We start from the raw sequence: 16,989 nt of genomic DNA, 5'->3' as shown, positions 1-16,989 counted from the left end.
CAAAAGAAAAAAAAGCATTTTAGATACTCGGGCACAGGAGTACTTGGTACACAGTAGCATTCACTGATACAAATTCTATCAATCAGAGAACATCTTTTTTTTCTCTTTTTTGGCTGCCCCACGGCATATGGAGTTCCCAGGCCAGGGATCAGATCTGAGCTGCAGTTGCACCCTACACTGCAGCTGTGGCAATGCCGGATCCTTAACCCACTGTGCCAGGCAGGGATTGAACCTGCTTTCATGCACTCCAGAGACAATGCCAATTAGTTGCGCCACAGCAGGAACTCCTAAACAGAGAACCTCTATCGTTTTTGAAAGCAACAATGTCGCAGCCATTTTGCATTTATCACCATTAAAACATAGTTCTAAAGCAATCACTGATGGTTACTGAATGCTTGCGCCAGGCCCTGTCCTAAGAGCCTTGGGTGTGGCAGCCTTGTGTGTGTGTTGACTCAGGAGAGGCCATCCAGCATTTTAACAAGAGGACCTAAAACTGGCCACCCGCCCGTTGCTAGGTAGCTACAGCCCCAGGTCAGGACGCTGAGGACAAACACTTAACCAGGATGCCCTGTATCAGGAAGCAGGGGCAGAAAGAGAGATGGCCCATCTGAGTTGACTGTGGAGCCAACTGAGGTCCAGGTTCTAGCATTTTGCTTCGTGTTCAGGAAACACTCTGAGAAATGCAGCTGGCGTTAGCCTTAACAAAGCAGAAGCCTGGTCCAGATCAGTGGTCATTCTTGCTTTGCTTTTTGTTTCTGTTATCTTTTTAGGGCCGCACCTGCAGCATATGGAGGTTCCCAGGCTAGGGGTCCAATTGGAGCTGTAGCCACCAGCCTACACCAGAGCCATAGCAACGTCAGATCCAAGCCACGTCTGCGACCCACACCACAGCTCATGGCAACGCCGGATCCTTAACCCACTGAGCAAGGCCAGGGATCAAACCCGCAACCTCATGGTTCCTAGTCAGGTTTGTTAACCACTGAGCCACCACGGGAACGCCTTGCTTTGCTTTTTAAGCAGCTTGAACCATTAGCAAATGAAATCTGGGGGCTGGAGGTTGGGCAGTGCTTCAGTCTGAACACCACCAGCCAGATTCTAGATCAGACCTGATGGACGGGGGAAATAAAATCATAAAAGCATTGAAAGAATTAGATTAAATGGGGCAAACATCACTGGTTAAGGGTACAGGATGGCCCTGACTTCAGACACCAGTCCCAAGTTCCAGGGTCAGGGGCCGCCTTTGCTTCTGCACTAATTGGCTGTAAATTCGGAGATTCCCATCACTTCCCTCAGGTTTTGTTTTTTGGTGGGGTTTCTTTTGTTTGTTTGTTTGTTTGTTTGTTTCTTTTTGCCTCTTCTAGGGCCGCTTCCCGTGGCATATGGAGGTTCCCAGGCTAGGGATCTAATCGGAGCTGAGCCACGACAGGAACTCCAATTCCCTCAGGTTTGATAACTCTGTAGAATGACTCCCAACTCTGGAAAGCACTAGACTTAGGGATACTGTTTAATTAGAAAGGGTACAGGGAGTTCCCTTGAGGCGCAGCAGAAACGACTCCGACTAGGAGCCGCGAGGTTGTGGGTTTGAACCCTGGCCTCGCTCAGTGGGTTAAGGATCTGGTGTTGCCGTGAGCTGTGGAGTAGGTTGCAGACGAGGCTCAGATTTGGCATGTCTGTGGCTGTGGCTGTGGCTATGGCCGGCAGATGTAGCTCCTATTGGACCCCTAGCCTGGGAACCTCCATATGCCACGGGTGCAGCCCTAAAAAGACAAAAGACCAAAAAAAAAAAAAAAAAAAGAAAAGAAAAGAAAAGAAAGAAAGAAAAAGAAAAGAAAGAAAGGATACAAATTCCGAGCTGCCAAAGGGAGGCTGGGAGAGTCCCGGATGCAAAGCTTCCATTGCACGCTGGCACGCTGCAGTGTATCACCTGCCAGGAAGCTCACCCAAGCCGTGGGCATCCAGGGTCTTACCGGGGTGTCATCAAGCAGGCATGGGTGACTGGGTCACGGGCCCCTCAATGATTTAACTCAATCGTGGGCCCACAGCATCTCCTGCCCAGAGCTTGGGTTTATCAGGCGGCTCCAAGCCCCGACCTCCAAGCACCGCGGTTGGTCTCTCTGGCACTGAAGCTCGTCAGCACAGGAGCGTGGGCTTCAACAAATTCTCTGATATGGCTATTGATTAACATTTGTGGCTTAAGGGCTCCAGGGAGTAACATCCCCACAGGCCTTGCTTACTAGATGGAGTGTACCTCGCCCAGATGGACACGAATCCCTAAAACCATGACTCAGTTTACAGAAAGAAAAGGGCAAAAAAACCCATGAGGCTTATGGGAAATTTCCTCCCTTAAGACTCCTATGGGACAAGGACTGATATAGGTAACTGAGCAAGGCCAATGGGAGAAAACCACATCTTTCTGGATCCCGTGTTGGTCCCCCCCATCTTTAAGGGATAAAAACTCCTATAGACAATGGGGGGGGGGGGTTCTTCTCCCCGCTCCCAGCAGCCCTGGGAGCTATTTGCTTTCCTTCAATAAAGACCTTGCTTGCTTGCTGCCCGTGTGTTCACGGAGGTCAATCTTCGACTGCGTGAGCAAGAACCCGGATTCCGGTATCATCTTTCTGGCTTCAGCACGACCAGGCCTGCCCCCAAGCTACCATGGGTCATCTCTCAGCATCACTGCTCTGTGGTCCCAGGGGCCCACCCTGGGATAACAAGGCCCTCCTGCCCCTGTGTGATTCCGAAGGCTTCAAGTTTCCCTCCCAGGGACCAAGGGACGAAGGCCAATCCCCTTAACATCCAGAAGCCTGCAGGGTCAGCTTAAAAAAAAAAAAAAAAGTCACTATGACAACCGGCTGAGGCTGGTGATGACATTTACAAGACAAAGAGACTCCTTCTCCTGGCTCCCCCGGTGGATCAGTGGCCACCAACACCAGCCCTTCCCCGCAGAGCAGGGTAAAGACAGCTTCCTGGAGGAGGCATGGACCCCCCCCCCCCCGCCGCCCCCACTCTGTCTCAAAAGGACCGCGGGCGACTTCATTCGCCAATGACCCTGGGGCCCTGGAGGCCACGCAGAGGGGAGAGCCCTGCACCAGCAGCCTTGCCTGAATTATTTTATGCTTGTTTTTTTTTTTTGTCTGGGAAACGGGGGAGGGGGTGGGAGAAACCAAGCCCCAGGGGATGAAATACCAGGATGCCACTGGGTAGGGAGCACAGGAGTCATGAGCTGCCTCCTTAGGAGAAGACTTCCTTGGGCCCCGCTGCCCGGGTCGCCATCCTGGGTCATCCCAGCTCCCAAGGGCCTGGGCCTCCGTTTTCCCACCTGTAACACGATAAGAGGGGTGGCGCAAGCACTCAAGGCTTTCCCTGTATCAAGCCCTAGGGCAGCACCTGTACACCCACAGCGCTCTGGGCCGACTCGAAGGCCACTTTCCTGCATGTAGGGGAGAAGCCAGAGAGGCCTCCAGGCCCCCTGCTCTCCCAGCCTCCTAGACGACCGTCCCTTAAGCAGCCCCCTCGCCTGCTTGACCCTCCAAGCCCAGAGGAGGTACCTGCTCGGCCAGGGGGAGCCAAGGGGTCCGGTGGCCGATACACGTACGTCCTCAAGGTCAGGTCCAAAGTAAGAGGCGTGGAAAATCGGAGACTGACAAAATAAGGTTTTCCAATATATTTTTTTTTCAAAAAGGGGGCATAATGCCGCTTCTCGTTAAGGCTCCGCTGCTGACTCCTTGCCCCAAATCCTACCCCCGGGGTCTCCGAGGTGCTGAACCAAGTTGCCGGCGAAAGGCCCGCCCCGCAGTTTGCCGCGCGGGTCAGCAGGCCTGCAGCCGCCGATGCTGGACCAAGGCCGCGCTGCACCTGAAGACCCTCCCGCAGTCCCCGCAGAGGTGGGGTGGGCGCCGCTGCCTGCGGCGCTCTGCGACAGAGGTGCCGGCGTCCGCGGGCCCCTGGGGCGCGTCCCCGCCGCGCGCCTTCCCCGCCGGCGCGCGGACGCACGCGTGCGTCTCCGGGTGCCGCGCCAGGTGCGCGCACTTGCCGAAGGCCTTCCCGCAGCGCTCGCACTCGAAGGGCCGCTCGCCCGCGTGCACGCGCAGGTGCTGCGCCAGGTAGGGACGCTGGGTGAAGGCCTTCCCGCACTCCGGGCACCCGAAGGGCCGCTCGCCCGTGTGGATCCTCCGGTGCTGCAGCAGGGCGGCGGGCGAGCGGAAGGCCCTGCCGCAGTGCCCGCACCCGTGCGCCTTGGGCTGCACGTGGACCTTGCGGTGGCGCGCCAGGTGCGCGCCCTGGCTGAAGGCCCTGCCGCAGAGGCTGCAGGCGTATGGCCGCTCGCCCGTGTGCACCCGCCGGTGCTCCACCAGCGCCGAGTGGCGCGCGAAGGCCTTCCCGCACGCGGGGCAGTCGTAGGGCCGCTCGCCCGTGTGTGTGCGCCGGTGCAGGACGAGCGAGGAGCTTTGCGAGAAGGCGCGGCCGCAGTCCCCGCACGCGTAGGGCCGCTCGCCCGTGTGCACGCGCCGGTGCAGGAGCAGCGCCGAGCTGTGGCTGAAGGCCTTGCCGCACTGCGCGCAGGGGAACGGCCGCTCCCCGGTGTGTGTCCGCTGGTGCACCTTCAGGGCCGAGGGGTAGCTGAAGGCTTTCCCGCACTCGCCGCACTGGAACGGCTTCCTCCCCGTGGAGATTTTCTGGTGGTCCAGGAGGTCGGCTTGCTGCTCAAAGCTTTTGCCGCGGATCGGACACCGATGCCGCGGCCCTTCAGCAGCCGCGTTCCGAGGTGTGTGCGCCGTCGGGAGGGCGTTCCTCCCACCGCCGTAACTTCGGTTACCTCGGTCCTGAACGCTGGTCAGTTCTCCCAGGAGCGGCTCCGGGTCATCGGGTGGGTCCTGCCTCCAGGCCTCTCGGAGCTCAGCACACTGAGTGCCCCTCATTGCAGCCTCGTGCGTTTACTCTCCAGAAACATCCCTGCTCTGGTGTGTCCGGCCAAGTCGCGCCAGCTGAGAGGTTGAAAATGCACGTTATCCAAGGCATTTTTTTTTACCCTTTTTTCCTTTTTTTTTTTTTTAAATTAAATCATAGTTGATTGACAACGTTGTGCCAGTTTCAAAGTGACTGGGTCCCGCATTTCTTTTCTTATATTATCTTCCATCATGGTCTATCCCAAGTGATTGGAGAGTTCCCTGCGCTGTACAGCAGGATCTGAGCATCCATTCTCAATGTCATAGTTTGCATCTACTAACCCCAAATTCCCCGTGCATCCCACTCCTTCCCCCTCAGCGGCCACAAGTCGGCTCTGTCTGTGTCTGCTTCTGCTCTGTGGAGAGGTTCATTTGTGCCATATTTTAGATTCCACGTAAAAGTGCTATCCTATGGGATTTGTCTCATGGGATTTCTAAAACGGGGAAAAAAAAAAAAAAAAAGGATTTCTGTTCTTGGGTAAGCACCCCCCAACCCCCTCCCCAGATGAGGCCTGGGGGCTTAGCTCCAAACAAGTTTATCTCGGCTCCACCTCCTTGCTGCTGAGGGACCCCCGCCCCCCTGCCTCAGCCCTCAGCCTAAAAAAATGGACTGGATCATTTCCAATGTGACTCAGCAAAAACGAATCTGACTGGTATCCATGAGGAGGCAGGTTCGATCCCTGGCTTTGCTCAGTAGGTTAAGGATCCATATGCCACCAGTGTGGCCCTAAAAAGACCCCCCCCCCCCAAAAAAAAAAAGACTGGATTCTCCAGCCTCCAGGGTGGTGGAGTGGCTCAGAACAAGCCATGGATGCAGAGAGGGAGTGAACTCCGGTCCTTTCATCCCCCTTTGAGGGCAACAATTGCACCAGGATGGCTCTACTGCCAAGTTCATCCAAACCAATTAATTACCTCCCAAAGCCTCCACCTCCAAATAGCTCCATTGGCCATTAAAGCTCCAACATAGGAATGGGGTGGGGGCAGACAAACACTCAGTCCTTAGCCCCAGGGAATGCCAGCAGCTTCTACCTGCCAGAAGTAGCAAGGCGAAGGACTCTTCCTTAGGCGGTCAGTAAATGCAGTCCTCCCTGGGCTGCTGGTTCAGGTGAAGGGCTTCGTGACTGAAGGAAGGAAGCCAAAGGCAGGACAAGCAAAGACCCATTTAGGATTTAGGGGTGAGCAAAACTAATAAATTTTAGAGCACAACAGACCTTTAACTAGTCAGTGTTTTTCAATCCCTCATTCATATTAGAATCTTCTGGGAATAAAAGCAATGCACTGGCCAAGACAAGTGGAATGAATTTCCAGAGGTGGGGTTGGGCATAGGATTTTTTTTTTTTTTTAATAGCTCCCAAGTAGCTCTGACATCCATACAACCAAGACTGAGAGTCACTGCATGTGCAAAGTTTGTTTGTTTATTTTGCTTCTTTTTTTTTTTTTTTTTTGTCTTTTTAGGGCCACTCCAGCAGCATATGGAGCTTCCCAGGGTAGGGGTCCAATCAGAGCTGTAGCCAGCCTACACCACAGTCTCAGCAATGAGAGATCCGAGCTGCATCTGCGACCTATACCACACCCCACAGCAACACCGGATCCTTAACCCACTGAGCAAGGCCAGGGATTAAACCTGCATCCTAACGGATGCTGGTCCGGTTTGTTAACCACTGAGCCACAACGGGAACTCCTTATTTTGCTTCTTAACACCACACCCTTGGTATACAGACGTTCCCAGGCTACAGGTCGAATTGGAGCTACAGCTGCCAGCCTATGCCACAGCCGCAGCCATGCCACACCAGGGCCATGTCTGCAACCTACAGCACAGTTCACAGCAATACTCCTTAACCCACTGAGCAAGGCCAGGGATCGAACCTGCATCCTCATGGATACTAGTTGGGTTCATTAACCACTGAGTCACGAAGGGAACTTCACAAAGTTTATTTTTAACATGAAACATCACTGTACTGCTCCAAATAGAAAGCCAGTATCATGTTGGGGACCAGGACAGGGTGCCCCAAAATATGCCTCAATGGCACTTTGATTATTTTTGTGTTTTTTTTTTCTTTTTTCGTCTTTTTAAAATATTTTTGTTTTTGCGTTACAAACCCTTGTGTCAAGGGCTGACTTTCAATAGATTGCAGCGAGGGAGATGCTCTGATTATTATTATTATTATTATTATTATTATTATTATTATTTTATTATTATTTTGTCTTTTTGCTATTTCTTGGGCCGCTCCTGCGGCATATGGAGGTTCCCAGGCTAGGGGTCGAATCGGAGCTGTAGCCACCAGCCTACGCCAGAGCCACAGCAACGTGGGATCCAAGCCGCGTCTGCAACCTACACCACAGCTCACAGCAATGCCGGATCGTTAATCCACTGAGCAAGGCCAGGGACCGAACCCACAACCTCATGGTTCCTAGTCGGATTCGTTAACCACTGCGGCACGACAGGAACTCCTGTCTTGTGTCAATTTTAGTATTAGTCTAGCCACAAGAACTCGAGGGGTGGAAGGGGAAATTTCCCGTCCTGACCATCATGGTCCTAACAGCAAACACAATGAAAAGAGAGAAAGCAACTGAAAAAATAACTTCCTGACCACATGTCTCCAGAGGTCATGGGGGCACTGACTTAGCTGGAGTCCTATTTCAGAGACCCAGGGAGGGAAATATGAACTGGCTTGATTTTGGTACAAAACTGGAAAAAACCAACCTTGTTGAAGTTGAAGCCACATCTGATACAAAGAGGAAAAAGCTGCTTAACAGCACAAAGTGCGGGGTACCAAGGCCTTTGGGGGACACGAGATGTCCTGACAGCAATGTTAGCACTGAACGAAACCTCCAAATTCAGTTGGGCACCCCTTGAATTCCCACTATGGCACAGTGGGTTAAGGATCCGGCTTGTCTCTGTGGAGATACGGGTCTGATCCCTGGGCTGGCACAGTGGGTTAAGGAACTCCACCTGGGATTCAATCCCTGGCCTAGGAATTTCCATATGCCACTGCCACTGAGGCAACCAAAAAAGAAAAAAAAAATGTAATTCACATCAATTGGGGAATTCCTGTCCTGGTGCAGTGGAAACGAATCTGACTGGGAACCATGAGGCTGAGGGTTCGATCCCCGACCTTGCTCAGTGGGTTAAGGATCGGGTGTTGCCGTGAGCTGTGGTGCACGTAGCAGATGTAGCTCCAATCTGTCATTGCTGCGGCTGTGACATAGGCCGGCAACTGTAGCTCCCATTAGACCCCCTGCCTGGGAACCTCCATATGCCTCAAGAGCAGCCCTAAAAAGTAAAAAAAAAAAAAATCAATTGGGCACATCTTGGTTAGTTCACAGATGGGAGATGATGGAGGGCAAGCTTGGACCAAAGAGCATGTCCCATGTCACCGGGCAAAGTCAGGGGCAGTGCCTGGACCAGAAGCTGGAAAAGCCCATCCCCACCATTTTCTACCTGAGGACAGGTGGAAGGGCTGGCCAAGGACTAGGAACTAACCATGGTCATCAAGCAGTGGCCATGACAAGGACAAGCTTCTGGAATTCCAGGGTCTTACTGAGAGGCATGGAATAGCATAGTTACACAGGTAGGTAAGAAGTCCCAATAGGGGACAATTAAAGTAGGGAAACCTAGGGAACTTTGGGAGATCACTGTAAGTTAATAATTGTTCAAGATGGAGTTCCCATCGTGGCTCAGTGGTTAACGAATCTGACTAGGAACCATGAGGTTGTGGGTTTGATCCCTGGCCTTGCTCAGTGGGTTAAGGATCCGGCGTTGCTGTGAGCTGTGGTGTAGGTCGCAGATGCGGCTTGAATCCCACGTTGCTGTGGCTCTGGCGTAGGCTGGTGGCTACAGCTCCGATTCGACCCCTAGCCTGGGAACCTCCATATGCCCCAGGTGTGACCCTAGAAAAGGCAAAAAGACAAATAATAATAATAATAATAATTGTTCAAGAAAGCCATCAGAATGAGCAGATTTGCTTGACTAGTGGAGGCAAGAGCTATGCCTCAGGTCATTATTGGGTGGGGGATGGAGGGAGGCCTGCATTCAGGTTCAGACCAAGGGCAGGAGTTTAAGGACCACCCTTCTGCTGATTTGAATCAGCACCTTGATAGTCCTAGTTTGACCTTACAGGGTCAAATACTCTTACTGGACACCAAGGAGGAGCTACGATTGGAAGAAAGAGGAAAGAGGCAGTCTTTTCCCTTCCCCGCTCCCCCTGGATTATAAAAATGTAGCCCATCTAATCCCCAGGGCAAAGCCTCCTTGCCTGTCCTCATTGATCTCTCACAGGCTTCTTGTCTTTTTTTTTTTTTTTAATTTTTAATTTTTGCTTTTTAGGGCTGCACCCACGGCATATGGATGTTCCCAGGCCAGGGCTCGAATCGGAGCTGTTGCTGCTGGCCTACGCCAGAGCCACAGCAATGCCAGATCCAAGCCACATCTATGACCTACACCACAGCTCAGGGCAACGCCAGGTCCTTCACCCACTGAGGGAGGCCAGGGATCGAACCCACACCTCATGGTTCCCAATCGGATTCGTTTCCCTTGTGCCACGATGGGAACTCCACAGGCATCCTATCTTAATAAATCTATTTCTTGCCTGTCAGTTTGTGTCTCGCTGAATTCATTCTGCGTAGAGGCATACAGAAACTGAACATCAGTAAGTCCAGACACTGGGTAAGTGATTCTAATTTAAAAACTGTGGGTTCAAGTCCCAATATGGGTTTAGGCTGGGTTTGAGTCCCAGCAGATGGGTTCAAGTCTCAATCTAGATTCTGGCTAGGTTCAAGCCATAACCATGAGGACGCAGGTTGCATCCCTGGCCTCGCTCAGGCTCAGTGGGTTAAGGATTTGGCATTGACGTGAGCTGCAGTGTAGGTCACAGATGCAGCTGGAATCTGCTGTGGCTGTGGCTGTGGTGTAGGCTGGTAGCTGCAGCTCCTATTAGATCCCCTGGCCTGGGAACTTTCATATGTCACGGGTGAGGCTCTGAAGAAAGACACAGACACACAACCCCCAAAGCACCCAGTTTGCAAGTCAACCATGAGACCCCAGAGCAGGGGAGGGACCTGTCCAAAACCCAAGGGAACAATGATCACGATGACAGTCAGAGACGCTAACACTTGAGTGGCTATTGTGTGCGGCGCACCATCTCAAGGCTCTTTAATCCTCACAGCAACCTTCTCTAGGAGTCAAATTCTAGCATCCTCCTCCTTTTACGGATGGCGAAACTGAGGCACAGCGCTAGTGTACCTCGCCCAGGGTCCAAGAACTACTGAGGGCGGCGGAAGGGGCTCCAAAGGTCACTTCGCAAAGCGGCGGAAACAGGCCCAAAGCAGATGAAATTGGGGGTACAGGGTAGGCCGCCCGTTGGAGGGGGCAGCGGCTCATTATCCGCAAGCCCTTCAAATCTGCCCCATCTTTTCCCAACGGGAGCTATGATGTCACATGCGGGGGGACTGTTACCATGGAAACATGTAAGCTGATTCAGAAACCGGGGCTGGGGAATCTAGGGATCGCACTTACCTCCCGGGACACTTCTATGGAGCGCGCACTTCCGGCCAAGGAAACGCGGCCGGAGCGTCTGGTTTGCGCAGGATTCGCCTTTGCCCAGCGCAACCTGCGACAGCGTCGTGTCGCGGGGGGCTTGAGGACCCCCCCAGACTCGGCCGACCGAGAACGCGCGCTGGGCCAACGCACGGCGCACGCGCACCCCTTGACCTGTCCTTCAAAGCCAGCGCTATGACGACTCCACCAATCGGAATCCTTCTTTTACCCTGGCCCCGCCTCATTCTCTGGCTTCCGGCGTCTCTCTCTGTCTCCAAGGCAACCTTCAGCCTGAGGGCCAGAGACTTCTGGGTATTGTAGTTTCAAAGGGGAGGAGACAACGAGAGTGCCCTTGTCCATAAAAAGAAGAACATGATAAAAATCTTATATTCAAGGATGACTTCGTGGCTAGAAAGCTCTGGCGAATGGTTCCACCAACTGTTATTTTCTAGGGAAGCGGGAAGGAGGGGGAGGGAGGGGGATGAGGAAAATGGTCGCAGAGACTTTTGGGAGTTGTAGTACCGCACGCTGCGGCGGGGCAGGGAGCCGGCCACAAGATCAGGCAGTGGTCACCGAGCAACTAGGTCGCCGGTGGAAGTGAGAAAGACCCTCGATCCAGCGTTCCCGTTTTCTTTCTCTGGCACTGCTTGCCTGGTCTTGCCACGGTGTCCGGGCCCTTTCGTTGGCCTTGGGGTCATTTGTGGGGAGGTTCGCCCATCAATTGTGAACTTGTGGTGTTTGGGCGGGTTGTGGGAGGATGCTTGGGGAGTGGGCGTTTGTGGGCTGCCGTCCTGGGATCTGGTAAGCTTGCTTTTTTTTTCTTAGAGTCCAACCGGCAGTATATGGAAGTTCCCAGGCTAGGGGCCCAATCGGAGCTTCAGCCACAGCAAGGCGGGTTCTTAACCCGCTGAGCGGGGCCAGGCATCGAACCAGCGTCCTCTTGGATACTAGTCGGGTTCTTACCGCTGAACCTCAGCAGAAACTCTCTGGGAAGCTTTCTTGAAATAGTCTATAGAAAATGATCGTGCCTGGGTGCCTGCTTTCTAGCAACTACTCAGAGCCTTCACCGGATTCACTGGCTAGTTTTTGTTTATTGTTATTTTTTATTCCCAGTTTGGTTGGAGACCTTCAGGCCTGACAACCTAGGCCACTATGGGGTCTCAAGAGCACCCCTGCATCCCCCTGCCCGCCTGGGCCTTCATCTAGTCATTCAGCAGTTCATTACGAAATGCCCGGTTGCCATGGAGACAGCAGGGAACAAGGTAGGGGACGGCTGTTTCCAGCGAGGAAACTCTGAAAGGGAACCAGTGTTTCTCAGTCTCGGCGTTGTTGACATTTGGGAGTGGAGGCTTGTGTACTGTAGGGTATAGAGCAGCACCCCTGGCCTCCACCCACCGCTGCCAGGAGCCACACCCCACCCTGCCCCCTAGTCCTGATAACCAAAATCATTCCCAGAGATTAATAAATATCTCCTGGGGCGGGGCGGGGGCGGGGGACAAAGTCAGCCTCCACCCCCCCCCAACCAATGCTCTGCAAGGGCTTTTCCTAAAAAATCACTGCTTTTCCTAAGCAGTAGTATACTTTGCAGCGCCTTGGGCCCCTGGTAAGCTCTCTCCAGCTCATTGCAATCTGCTGTGTGTGTATTTGAGGGCTGCTGAGAGACTGGATCTTAAAGGAGCTCGTCACAAGATGAAAACGGTAACTGTGAGGGGATGGATGTTGCCATTGCAGTGGTCAATTCACAATACACACGTGTATCAGAATGAAAGGGAGCCGGTCCTTTCCCTCCACATCCTCCACTTGCTTTTGTCTTTAGCCAAAGAATAACTTTAATCAAAGAAAGGAGAAAAGGCAGAAACAAAGGAAAACAGTCAAAACCAAACAAAAATAGTGTCGTCTATAAGCTAAGTCCAGCATCTTTAGTTCTTCTTCAAGGGTTATAGATAATATTCTGAGCCGTAGCCTCTGAGCTGGTTTGAGAGACCAAAACCCCCACCAGGTGGAAGAAGGTAACTGCATGGCGACTGGACGGCCGCCGTGACATAAGCTGACATCAGGAGCCACAATTCCAAGAACCAGCTTCAAGGAAATAAAAACAAACCGACGGTGGAACTGAAGGCGAAGTGTTCTTAAAACAACCAAGATGGTGCTGGTCAGACAGGCAGCCAAACCGAACCTTCCTCATGGGGTGGCTGCCAGAATGAAATGTGAGACAGGATTCTCGGCACCCCTGCCACCCCCCTCACTACATCGATATACGTCTCAGTGGAAGAACTGGGCATTCAGCCATTTCAACAAGTGCACATTTTATTACGGCTACGGGCGGAAGTGTTGAGAAAGGCTTAAGAGGAGGTGTGGGGAGCACCCCTGCAGACGCTGGCTCAGTGACTCTCTGGGCGCATCTTCTCAGAGACACCTTCCTGCCACGCCTCTGAGCAGACAGGCGCTATTCCTCAAAGGACCCAACGCTTTACCCTCCAAATCGGCCGTCTAGGGGACAGAGTTTTCTTGGAGAGGTGAGACTGTCTGCCTGGGAGACAGAGGAGTTGTGACGGCGGAGTGGAGGTGCAGCAGGGCTGCTAGAAAGCACAGCAGGGGTCACTTCTAAGGAAGGGAAGAAAGAAGAGGGAAATGTATTTGTGCCTCAATTTACATCCCAGGCCATTCTCCTCACCCGCTGGGCTCTGCTCGCTCTGTCCCTCCAACCCACCGGGCTGATGCACCACCTGGAACATGCTTCCCTAGATCTCAGCTGGCCAGCTAGTCTCCATCACTCAGTGTAAATATCTCCTCCTCTGAGAGGGGTTCTTCTAATCCCCAGGGGACCAACACTGCCCCCTCCAGTTCCTCTCTGTCACAGCACCTTCCAGGAAACTCAGGTGATTGATGGTTTATCCCCTGCCTTCCCACTAGAGGGTGCACTCTGTGAGCACAGGGACCTCCCTGGCTGTCCCCATCCCCCTCCACCTCCACCTGGCACATTGGGGTCATGCTGGATGGTGCTCTGATTGAGTATATAAGGTTTGCCCTGGGATAGATCAAGGGGTCTTCTTGCTCCTGGAGGAGCACACAGTCTAAGGCAGGGGTCCAAAAACTGCAGCCTGATGGTGACTTTATCCCTTTTTATAGTTTTTTTAAAATTGGGGTCAAAATCCACATGACATAGAATTCACCATTTAACCATTTCAACAAAACCAGGATGCATCATAGAACAGTTACTCAATAAAAATGTATTGACAGCATTTCTCAAGAAGTTAAGCACAGAATCATCCTATGACCTAGCAATGTTTTTCTTTGTCTTTCTAAGGCCAAAATCTCAGTAAATGGAGGTTTCCAGGGTAGGAGTTGAATCGGAGCTGTAGCTGCCAGCCTACACCACAGCCACAGCAATGTCAGAGCCAAGCCGAATCTACACCACAGTTCACGGCAAAGGTGGATCCTTAACCCTTGAGCAAGGCCAGGGATTGAACCCGTGTCCTGGTGGACACTAGTTGGGTTTGTTAACTGATGTGTCACAACGGGAACTCCCTGACCCAGCAATTTTGTTCCTGGGTGTGTACGCCAATGAACTGGAAGCAGATGTTCAAACAAAAACTTGTAGACAAAATGTTCACAGCAACACTAGTGACAAGTATAAAGAGGGAAAAAAATGTCTTTCAGCCGAAGGATGGATAAACAAAATGTGGCCTGGTCGTGCAATAGAATACTATTCAGCCATAAAAAAGAAGTACTGGTGTTCCCGTCACGGCTCAGCAGTTAACAAACCTGACTAGCATCCATGAGGACTGGGGTTCGATCCCTGGCCTCACTCAGTGGGTTAGGGATCCGCCGTTGCCGGGAGTTGTGGTATAGGTAGTAGATGCAGCTCAGATCCTGCATTGCTGTGGCTCTGGCATAGGCTGGTGGCTACAGCTCCGATTGGACTCCTAGCCTAGGAACCTCCATATGCCACAGGTGCGGCCCTATAAAGACAAAATAATAATAGTAATAATAATAAGTACTGATACTTGCTACAACTTGGAAGGACCTTGAAAATATTATGCTAAGTGATGAAGCCATACACATATATATGGTTCCATTTATATGAAAAGTCCAGAATAGATAAATACATAGAGTTGATGAGTGGTTCCCCAGGGCCGGAGGGTGGGGGCGGGGGCGGGGGCGGGGGGTGGGGATACTGCTTATGGGTACAGAGAGTCCTTGGGGGATGATGAAACATTTTTGGAGCTAGATATTGGTGAAGGTTGCACAACATGGTGCACGTACCACATATCCCTAACGGTAAATTTTGTGTTACACGTATTCTGCCACACCTTACAAGAAGTCTCCCACACAACGTTTATTGAGGGAATTCCTAAATGAATTCCTTCAGCGCACCATGTCCCTCTCAGGTGTAAGCAGTGGTTTGAGATTGCGATGATGAATCGGGGACTTTTCATTCAATTCTGTGACTCTAAAACTGGAGTTTCACAGACCCACCCGGGGTTCCCTGCTCAAATGCTGGGCCATGGGGACCAAGCCCCCCTCCTAGCCGAGGACAAAACGCCCTCCCCAGCGGGGACATACCTGGTGTCCACTTCTGGGTTACAGTAATGGCAGTAACACTGGGAGGATGAAGGCGACGTGAACCGGAAACAGAGGAGGAAGGGCAGGGAGAGGCGAGTCAGCCGCCATCCCTCCCCTTCTCCCCACTCCTCTTTCCTTCTCTTTGGACCCCCTCCCTCTCCACCTTCCCTCTGGTGGTGACATCCCGGGTGCTGTGGTTCTGTTCCGCCTCCCCTCTCGCTGCTCCCACGTCCTGCCCCATCTTCCAGCCAGTTCACTGCTTCCCCCGGTAGGGACACGACCCTCTACCCTGGGGGTCACTCAACCTCATCACGACGTTTTGACCAGGGCCAGTCTGCTGTGGGGCTGTCCTGTGCCACACGGGACGTGGAGTGGCGGCCCCGGCCTCTACCTGCTCAAGCCGGTAGCAACCCCTCCCCCTATTGTGGCCCCCAGAAACGGCTCCAGACGCTGCCAGGTGCCCCTGGGGGGCAAGATCACCCCCATCTGAGAACCATTCATCTAACAAAGGCCCAAGCCAGGGACCTGCCTCCTTGGGCCTCTGCTTTCCCATCCCCCACACCAAATCATGGGCGCTTCTACTTACTGGTTCAACTGGTGACAAAAGGTCCTCCTCCCTCAGTACCTTCACCAACACCCCGCCAGGGCCTTGGGTACCAGGTCCTCCCTCCCACCCTCTGGGCTGCCTCCCCCTCCGCCTCTCCTCCCCGTCCATTCACCCTCCCCCATTAGGTACCTGCTCCGCCCATCCTTCCTCCCCTCCCCAACCAGTCCATTCACCCCTCCCCCTGTCCATTCGCCCTCCCCCATTAGGCACCTGCTCCTCCCATTCTTCCTCCCCTCCCCCCTGTCCATTCACCCTCCCCCTGTCCATTCACCCTCCCCCATTAGGTACCTGCTCCGCCCATCCTTTCTCCCCTCCCCCCCCCGTCCATTCGCCCTCCCCCTGTCCATTCACCCTCCCCCATTAGGTACGGGCTCCTCCCTCCGTGCTCCCCTCTCCCCTTCCCCTCCCCCTCGCTCCTACCCAGTCGCCTTTGTTGTAGGACACGAACAAGAAGGTGAGGATCATGTAGACGCATCTCAAGGAGCTCCATCTGGTTCTTTTCTTCAGTGGCTTCTTGGTCGGGATGGGGGTTGGGAGAAACTTCACTGGGGAGAATCAAACAGACGCGACTGACGTGAAGGCGTGCGGCTCGCGGATCTCTGTCCGCACTGATGCTTCTGAACTGCCCACGCACAACCCATCTGCCTCCCGGGCTGAAACTTGGTCCATTGAGGCCGGATTCCCCACCTCCCCTCTGCATCCTCGCGCCAGCCCCACCTCTGTCTCCTGCTGACTATGGCCTCCCCAGCCTCCTAGTCACACTCCTCGCGGGGCTGGGGGGCTGGGGGGCTGGGAGGGGTGTCCATCGGACCCTACCACCTCCTCGTTTCGGACCTCCTCTAATTTTTACCTGCCCAACATTTTTCCCCCCTGCTTTTTCCATTTAAAGTTTTTTTCCCCGTTTAAATTAATTAATTTATTAATTTATGTCTTTTCAGGGCTGCACCTGAGGCATATGGAGGTTCCCAGGCTAGGGGATGAATTGGAGCTGTAGCTGCTGTCCTACACCACAGGCACAGCAACTTGGGATCCAAGCCGTGTCTGCCACCTACACCACAGCACACTGGCAATGCAGGATCCTTAACCCGCTGAGCAAGGCCAGGGATTGAACCCGTGCCTCGTGGATGCTAGCTGGGTTTGTGAACCACTGAGTCATGACAGGAACGCCCCCATTTTAAATTTTAGTGAAAGTATTATATACCAAAAAAAACAAACAAGAAAAAAAAAAATCCAACTGGAGTTCCCGTCGTGGTGCAGCGGAAACGAATCTGCCTAGGAACCACGAGGTTGCAGGTTGGATTTCTGGCCTTGCTCAGTGGGTTAAAGTCCTGCGT

At 53.1% G+C, this 16,989-nt stretch overlaps 1 protein-coding gene across 2 annotated transcripts; it reads right to left on the bottom strand.

Annotated features, from left to right (window-relative positions):
- Positions 1–3,641: 3,641 nt before the first annotated feature.
- LOC125132848 (zinc finger protein 239-like) lies at positions 3,642–10,654 on the bottom strand. 2 transcript variants are annotated; one of them, XM_047790642.1, is made up of 3 exons: positions 10,462–10,654; positions 5,976–6,067; positions 3,642–4,985 (listed from the first exon to the last, which is right to left on the bottom strand). In XM_047790642.1, exon 3 carries the CDS (start codon positions 4,917–4,919, stop codon positions 3,810–3,812), a length of 1,110 nt encoding a protein of 369 aa, XP_047646598.1. In that variant the 5' UTR covers positions 4,920–4,985; positions 5,976–6,067; positions 10,462–10,654; the 3' UTR covers positions 3,642–3,809. The 2 variants fall into 2 exon arrangements, with proteins under 2 accessions (XP_047646598.1, XP_047646597.1); XM_047790641.1 differs by lacking the exon at positions 5,976–6,067.
- Between the last annotated feature and the right edge of the window lie 6,335 nt (positions 10,655–16,989).

The sequence above is a fragment of the Phacochoerus africanus genome, chromosome 8 (assembly GCF_016906955.1).
Source record: "Phacochoerus africanus isolate WHEZ1 chromosome 8, ROS_Pafr_v1, whole genome shotgun sequence".
Classification (NCBI taxonomy): domain Eukaryota; kingdom Metazoa; phylum Chordata; class Mammalia; order Artiodactyla; family Suidae; genus Phacochoerus; species Phacochoerus africanus.
This window is presented reverse-complemented; position numbering and strand designations above follow the sequence as displayed.

Coding starts and splice junctions, on each gene's coding strand:
- LOC125132848 (XM_047790642.1), bottom strand. CDS start 4,919: ATGAGGGGCACTCAGTGTGCTGAGCTCCGAGAGGCCTGGAGGCAGGAC.